Consider the following 8,613-nt stretch of genomic DNA (forward strand, 5'->3'; position numbering starts at 1 on the left):
CATTTAATAATGACCAAATTTCTATGGACAGATTAATAATAAATGGAGAATAATATTTTACTTTTTGAACCAGGTTAAAGGTAGAGTTTTTTTCCTACTTCACATAAACATTTTTCAAAACAAAATCAAATGATATTTAAATTTGAGTTATTTCATCTACATTGTAGCTGGGCAGATGCCAGTACAAATATACAACACATATCAGCTGGGTTTGATCAAGAGGCATCAGCTGTGTTGATGGCTAGGCTGGCTGTGTTCAGAGCAGAGACAGATGATGGACCTGATGTGTTACGATGGTTGGATAGAATGCTTATCAGACTGGTTAGTAAAAGGAAGGATATACAGTCAGTTTATATTGCTTCTGCATAACTGTCCAGAATTGTTAATACTGTATTAGAACCATTTATATTAGTTTGTTTTTAATTTTGACCATTCAAGAACACAATTTAAAAAAAAAAAATTAATATATCATAATAATAATGAAAATAAAATGCTTTGCATGTGGCAGCTTGATACAACTACAGTAGTCAAACCTTGAACTGTTGTGGCAAGTATGGACAAATCATTCAAGCTTAAGACAGTTTAGAGTTTGGATTGTGATTAAATGTTTGACACAAAATTAGATTCTGAAAGAGAGTGAAACTCGAAAGAACTTTAAAACTTCCATTTAAACATTTCCTTAATTTGACCTGATATTCATAAATCAAAATTTAAGCAAGAAAAAGAATACCCATAGTTTCTTTTGTGTAAGACCACATGGGACATGTCTTTGATATTATGATCATATCAGTGATAACTGAAAATACTAAAATACTTATGATACAGATACCTGTTGCAATTCCAACAAGTATGGACACATCATTCGAGCTTGGAATGAGGAATTAGGATTGAGGTTAAATTTTTGACACAGGATATGAATTTGATCAGGAATGATGTGACCCCTTTTTGGCCCCTAATTTCTTATCAGTACAAGTCACAACCCCCAAATTCATCCCCAACTTTACTTTGTGGATTGACACATTGTGGTAAAATATAAAAAGATCCATTCACATTCAAGAAATTAATTGTTTCTGCCCCCTTAATTTGGCCCCTCATTCCTAATCAGTCCATCCATAACCCTCAAAAACAAGTTATGCCTTCCTTTGGTAATATGGCACCTTGTTGTGCAATGTTAAAGAGATCCAATTACTTACAGTCAAATCATTGTACAGGTATCAGGAAAATGACTGTTCTTGGCCCCTTATTCCTAAACCCTTCTTTTACCATCCCCAAAATCAAACCCTAGCATTTCTTTTGTGGTATGACACTTTGTGGTACAATTTCAGAGAGATCCATTCACATTTATTCAAGTTATTGTCCAGACATCATGAAAATACTAGTTTCTGGCCCTTTTCTAAGCAATTCAAGTCATTACCACCAAATTTAGTCCCAAGGTTCCTTTTTCGTATGGCACCTTGTGGTAAATTTTTATAAAGATGGATCAACTTAAACTGCAGTTATTAAAAAAAAAAATTCTCTAAGCTGGAAATGTCATGTTGATCATATTTGCTCTAATATTTCATCAAGATTGTATCTCCTAGCAAAGATTAAGAATTATCTGAACATTGAAACTGGAAAAAAATTTCTATAATGGGTACATTCTTCCAATTATTGACTACTGTTGTATTGTATGGATTGGTTGTGGCTCTGAAGGACGATATAATTCTTAAATCCAAAAAACAGGGCTATCCGCTTATTCTAGATGCTGAACCTTTTTCTCCAGCAGAACTCTTGTTCAAAAATTAGGAATCATGAAAGTAGAAACAAGGATTGAATATCTTAACTACCTATTACTTTGAAAGTACTTTAATACCTGTCTACCAATTTTTGTGGATTATCATTAGGGAAGAAACACAAGTTCATGGATTCTTGAATTTGTGGTTTTGAGGTTTTCAGTAAACACATCAATTGGATTCTCCTTTTCGTTGGGAACCGAACTTCATGGTTTGGACTACTCACGAAAATCTCGAAAATTGGTACCCCACAAACAATAGAACTTTCACAGTAATCTATAAATCTCTCAATGGGGAGGCACCAAGTTACATATCAGAAAAGTTTTGTACTATATCATACTTAATAGGTAAATATTTTAGCTGAATTTTTTAGAAAAAAAATGTGTTTCTTTTCAGTGTCAAAAATTTGGGGACTACCACAAAGATGATCCCAATTCATTCAGATTTTCAGAGAATTTTTCATTATATCCACAATTTATGTTCCATTTAAGAAGATCACAGTTTTTACAAGTTTTTAATAACAGTCCTGATGAAACATCATATTACAGGTAGGATTGTTGTATTATGTAGATTTTCTTTAACTTTAAAATGGAATTCTGTCTATTCAAATCCAGATTTTATCCTTATGTTTCCCTTTTTTTCTGAGTGTACTTACTTCTGATTTTGTCAATTTTCTCTTTTTTTGTTTGCTTCTTAAAACCATGTCTGTAATAACATGATTACACTGTGTACGTAACTGCAATTATTATGTCTTTCTGTTATACTACCTTATTTTACTTTAGTGTTTATGTAATTGGTACAAACCCAATACAAAAGGAACTGAAATATTACTGGAAGACTTGTAGCAGTCTTTTTAAAAATCAGACAGTAGGTGATTCATGCACATGAAAAAACCACCAAATTCACTTTTATTTCTTGTTCAGAAATAGCTATATACCACATAACCAGTCTTAATTTTTTTATTTTGGTGTTGTGCTTTTATGATAAATTTATACTAATTGTACATGAAATAGCAGTTTGCAAGAGTTATCATTCTTGATTTGGTTTGAATTGGTTTATTTTAGTGAGATATTAAAGTGTGATTTCTACAGAAGTACTGATCGAAATATAGAAAAGACCCTTGTCACATAAAAATATTGCATATGTAAACCAAAAAAGCATAGTTTGTTCAGTGGGTTTTTCTGCACCATGAATCACCTTACCATAGGCAGTGTCTGAATGTTATATGGACTGGAAGACTTAAAGTGTCATACATGTGTCATACAGTCAATAAGTAGATAAAAAGACATTTGACCAATTTATATTTTGATCTGCTTTTTATATATTAACAAAGGTTTTACTTTCTGTTATACTTCAGATAGCTAGTGGTTCCCCACCTATTTAAATTGATATTTTTAAAGCTTCAAAGATTTTAAAAAAGACAACAGAAACGCCAATCTCAAACAACTGAAACCAAATGAAAATATGCAGAAAGTAAATGAGTGACACAGACTCCGCTGGAACAAACCCAAAATCATTGAAATCTAAAGAAATCTTCATGAAAAATTGTTTTCTCTTTTTTTTTTTTTTCCTATTGAGTTTCTTGATTAAGTGTGTTATGAATTTAAAGAAATAAAGTGATAAATAGGATGAAAATAATTAATTAATCAATTAAATAAATGTTTGATATATTTATATTTGAATTTCCAGACATATGTTGAATGTAGAAGATTTAACCCAGTCTTTAATTATGATCCAGCCAATATTGTATGCCTACTCATTTAATGGAACACCTGAGGTAAGTAATCAACCATAAGTCCTCATAACAGTTATTTATATGAACTTGTCATATGGTGCAAATACAATGTTTAACATATTGGTGAACTCTGCCCACATACAAGTCGTCCCAAGTCTACTAGGATCTAGGGTCCAATTTATGAATGTGACAAATTTATCGATAAAGCCTCTTTAGCTGAATTTAATTCTCTTAAAAGATACACCTGCCTCAAATCATGTGTATGTCCCTTTTTCTACTTATAGGATATTTTTCATAATTCAAAGAAAGCACATGTGTAAAAAAAAAAATCACTTTGAAATCATTGATTTCTCAAGATGGCATGTCTTGTGTATGGATAAAAAAAATAATAATCTGTAACAAGTTTCATTAATTTTATTCATCTTCTATTTCAGCCTGTGTTATTAGACACCAGTAGTATACAGGCAGATAGAATATTGTTAATGGATACATTCTTCCAAATAGTTATATATCATGGCTCTGTAAGTTTTAAAATTCTTTTATGGTGTTATTGATAAATTATAAAAGAGATCCTGGAAATTCCAATCAATCTTTGGACAAAGCATAAAAAAGTCAAAAATTTATTCCATGTATCAGATCGTCCCAAATTATTGTAGGAAATGTGAAAATAATTTAGGACCTAAGTTGAGTACATCAAGTTATAATGGTTACATTGTGTCTGTATATCATCACTATTTCCTGTTTTCATGTTTTGGCTATGTACTTGGACTTCAATGTTGATCCTGTTTCAATGCTTTTGTTTGTTAATTGAGCTGATATTTATCCTTGTTTTTAACATCCATTATGCATGTATATTAACTTGTTTTTTTACAGACCATACATGAATGGAGAAAGGCAGGTTACCAAGAACAGCCAGAATATGAGAACTTCAAACAGTTGTTAAATGCTCCTGTGGATGATGCTCAGGAAATATTACAGACCAGATTCCCTATGCCTAGATATATAGATACTGAACATGATGGTTCACAGGTAGGCTGTTCTTTGGTTTGTTACAAGTATAGAGGGCAGAAATTGAAGATTTGCTGGCTGTTCATTTTTAGTTACATAAAATTATAATAATAATACAGTCAAACCTTGGTAGCTTGAACTCCAAGGGACCAGTGACATGTGTTTGAGTTATCGGGAGTTCGAGAAATTGAAGTTTGAATATTTCCGGATTTTTTTCGTTCCCGGTCCGAGTTCGACTTTATCGTTTGAAATTGCTTACTTCTTACAAAGTTGTGTTAGTTCGTGGATCCTTTTCATTAGCTTTCGGAAGATTATGTTGATTTGTGGACATTAAAAATGCTGTGTTGGCTTTTAAAAACGTTCAGAGTTCGAGTTCCTTGGTCATTAATATGTTTTTATCTGATTTTCTTTCATGCTTCCATCATACCGACTTCGGAAAATTCTCGAACTTTAATCAGTACTATGTCAAGATCAAAACTACCTAATTAGTGATGACTTAAGTATTACCTGTAATTAAATAAAATGATATTTACTAATGATAGGGTTTTAGTTTTTCACACCTTTTATTATCCAAGCTGACAAAATGGCTGACGAGTTCAAGTTAGTGATGGTTATTCTCTAAGATTTACTACTGAACAGATCGACCAGTCAGTTCGAGTGTTTCAAGAAATCGAAGTTCGAGAAATCCATGGTTATTTATATTGATTATATAGGAGAAAATTTTGGTACTTTGAATTGTGTTCGAGAAATCCCGGGTGTTCGAGCCATCCGAGTTCGAGCGAGTGAAGTTCGACTGTACTTCATATAAACAACCCTGTTTCTTGTTTTAATTGTCTAAACACTAATTACATTCTTATTTGTTTTGAGGCTTTTTGAATTATGTATAGCTTCATATTTTTTACCAGTTTGTTTTACTGAAAATATATCAAAAGATGTCTTGTAGTTAAGATACTGTTTTTTTTTTTCTTTTCATATAATCCAGCTTTAGGTCATATCTTTCCCTGTTTTGTTTTTATTTCAGGCCAGATTCTTATTATCAAGAGTTAATCCATCACAGACACATAACAATGCCTTTGGTTGGGGACAGGTATGTTTTTGTCATAAATTGATGTTCTGTTGTTTCATATTGATACAAATTAATTTTGCTGTTCCTTTGACATTAACCACGCTGTTTTTCTTTAGACAAGTACGTAGTGAATATCACTCATTTGCTTATCTATTTTACTCACAATTAAATAATTCATTTTGTTTTTAATTTAAGTTGGGACTTTCACTTTCTATTCAAACTTTTTGATCTGTTAAATATTTCAAATTTACAAAAAATGTACTTTAGTTGTTATTGCTATTTATAATCATCTATAAATATTTTTCTAGCAGTGTTCTAGAATTCTTGTTTCCAGTCCTATAGGGCAAACAAACTCCAAAACTTTTATAACTATAGTAGAAATATTTTTTTAATAAAAAAGTTACGATATAATTGTATAGTATTAACAGCTTTTTTTGGAGGTGTAACTTCAATTTTACACTATGTAGACACAAATATGCTATATCTCATCAAATTTACACTGTGTAAACAAATATATCTCATCAATTTTACACTGTGTAAACACAAATTTATCTCATCAATTTTACACTGTGGAAACCCAAATATACTAGATCTCATTATTTTTACTCTGTGTAAACACAAATATATCTCATCAATTTTACACTTTGTAGACACAAATATGCTATATCTCATCAATTTCTTTCACTAATCTGCAACATTTTGATTCTAGCCTGCTTCTGGAGGGGTCTGTATTTTAGTTTTAATGGGGATTTTATATATCTGTTGTTGATTTGCATGTCTAGATGTCCTAACTTTCTTACCTGCCTGTACATACAATGGAATAGGAAACTTTGTCTTTTGATTTCTTGAAATAGTACCTATGGTAGTATGATCATGCAAGAAATTTTATTTAGTCCTAAGTATGTGCAAAATACTTTATAAGGCTACTGTCATGTACCTAATGCCGATTGTAATCCATGGTTTTAAAATTGTATTGGTACTAATACATGGTAAAGATTAGAAACCAGCCTTAAAAATGTGAAACTATGGTGAAATGAAGGAAATTAATTTTGAGTGTTTTTAGCATTATAAAGATTAGTCAATTAAATTATCACTGTTACACATTTGGGATATGGTTGGGACCTGATATACTCCTACTGCTAACACTTGTTATTATGTGAACAGATAATATATGGAGGTGGGAGTGGTCAGTCTGAGGTAGATATTGTTTCAGTTAATATCTTTGGTGGAAGCTGTGAACATTGTCAGAAAAATGCATGCAGGAAAATGGAAATTTTTTTCTTTTTTATGCAATGATTAGATTTTTTTCAGAAAAGTGATTTTAATAAGTAGAAAAAGTATTAAATTTAGAAAGGGAAAATATCTTGATGTCAAATATTTCAAGATCTGGTTAAAATGCACTGTAACAGCAGCCAATAAAAAGATATAAATAGTAAATTAAATTATTAATTCTTTGATATACTGATTTTATAATTTCTTTTCATATTATCAAACAGAAGTCTTTCTTAGATTTTTAAGTCAAATGTACAAGTTAAACATCCTGAAAAAAAAAACTGTTAAATTAGTTTTTTTGTCTTTATTAATATTGACAAGTACAGAAATATTTTAAATGCATGTTTTGGTGTAAAAAAGTAAGCATGAATGTAAAATTTGTGATGTCTCATAAATGTATTGGGTCATGGTTGTCTTGTCACTCTTTTAAAGAATACTAGTTACGACAGGATTTTTTCTGCTATGAGACAATTGTATGATTACTCATTAGTAAAAGCAATTTTTTTTAATAATGAAAAATACGAAAGAAGTATTAATTACTGTAAATATTCTTTATGGAGTAGGAAAAAATAGTATTGCAATAGATCAGTAGATAAAAACATTAATGTCTAGTTGTATTCTTTTGAAAAATTTTTTTGGAAAAGTCATGCAAATCATAGGAGACTTTAAGGCTATATATATATATATATATATATATATATATATATATTTGAAATTTTAAATGCTTGCTGAAAGCTTCTACCAGCATGAGCATGAGAATATCCGTAAGAGTGTCTCAAAAAGAAAAGAAAATTTTGCTGTTTATTAGCATGAGTAACAAATAAAAAAAAAAAGCAATGTTGTTTTTATTTGCAGGATGGAAGTGCGGCTGTGTTGACAGATGATGTTAGCTTACAGGTCTTTATGGAACATCTAAAGAAATTAGCAGTGTCAAGTTCTTCTTGATGAAGATAATATTCTTAGAAACTTTTGAACTTTGAATGAAGATCTTGTGGTCACAGCATGCCATAGTTTATAACTTGCATCACACATTAAAACATAAGAGACGAATGCTGTGGCTAGCACATGATAGAAAATGCTTCTGGTAAAAAAAAAAATTGGAAAATAAACATTTTGTGATAATTCTTGACATAACTGTATCATGTTTTTTCACTTATATATCAAGATACTACAAAATAAGGGTGTAATATGTGAATATAATGAAATACCAAGCTGTCCCTATATTTGGTCTGTCAAAAGGATTTATAGTAGGTACAACATGAAGAGTGACAAAGTTATGTGGAAGGAAAAGGTAGCTCCTTCTCTTCCTGTGAAGATTTTTTCCTCTGCATGTACTATAGTATTTATTGTGTGCGGAATAAGATGAAGTGTAGAACAAGTGGACTTGACTGTAGGTTACCAATTACAATATTATTTCAATCATTTTATTTGATAACACTTAGAAGTGTAATGTTTTTGTCACAGAAAACAAGATATAGATACATTACATGTATGAACTGACATGCTTACTTTGTTAAGTAAGCTTCTAATATAGACACATGCAAAACTATTTTATTGGTCAAATTTTATACTATCATTAATCTGATTATCAAAGCTAAACTTTATTCATTATGTATTTATCAAATTATGTGTTCAGTTTGTAATTGTAAGTGCTTGTTAATGTCATTTGTGTAAATGTGCCATTGTTTTAGATATTTATTGTGAAATGAGTGGAAGAGCGGTTGTTAAATATACATCAAAATTAAAAATTTTTATTTGTC

The 8,613-nt window shown here is 30.5% G+C and overlaps 1 protein-coding gene across 7 annotated transcripts in view; it reads left to right on the forward strand.

Annotated features, from left to right (window-relative positions):
- LOC148626339 (protein transport protein Sec23B-like) overlaps positions 1-8,613 on the forward strand; it is a 16,399-nt gene extending 7,786 nt beyond the window's left edge. For 2 of the 7 annotated variants that reach the window (XM_088570229.1, XM_088570231.1), the window contains exons 14-22: positions 168-321; positions 2,169-2,320; positions 3,462-3,549; positions 3,942-4,028; positions 4,381-4,536; positions 5,537-5,602; positions 6,291-6,305; positions 6,746-6,778; positions 7,709-8,613. In XM_088570229.1, coding sequence (XP_088426355.1) covers positions 168-321; positions 2,169-2,320; positions 3,462-3,549; positions 3,942-4,028; positions 4,381-4,536; positions 5,537-5,602; positions 6,291-6,305; positions 6,746-6,778; positions 7,709-7,798 — 841 coding nt within the window. In that variant the 3' untranslated portion in view covers positions 7,799-8,613. The remainder of the gene's footprint in view (positions 1-167; positions 322-2,168; positions 2,321-3,461; positions 3,550-3,941; positions 4,029-4,380; positions 4,537-5,536; positions 5,603-6,290; positions 6,306-6,745; positions 6,779-7,708) is intronic. The other 5 variants (XM_088570230.1, XM_088570233.1, XM_088570234.1 and 2 more) reach the window with 3 other exon arrangements.

The sequence above is a fragment of the Perna viridis genome, chromosome 2 (assembly GCF_037379345.1).
Source record: "Perna viridis isolate PV_CMFRI_1.1 ecotype Kerala chromosome 2, ASM3737934v1, whole genome shotgun sequence".
Classification (NCBI taxonomy): domain Eukaryota; kingdom Metazoa; phylum Mollusca; class Bivalvia; order Mytilida; family Mytilidae; genus Perna; species Perna viridis.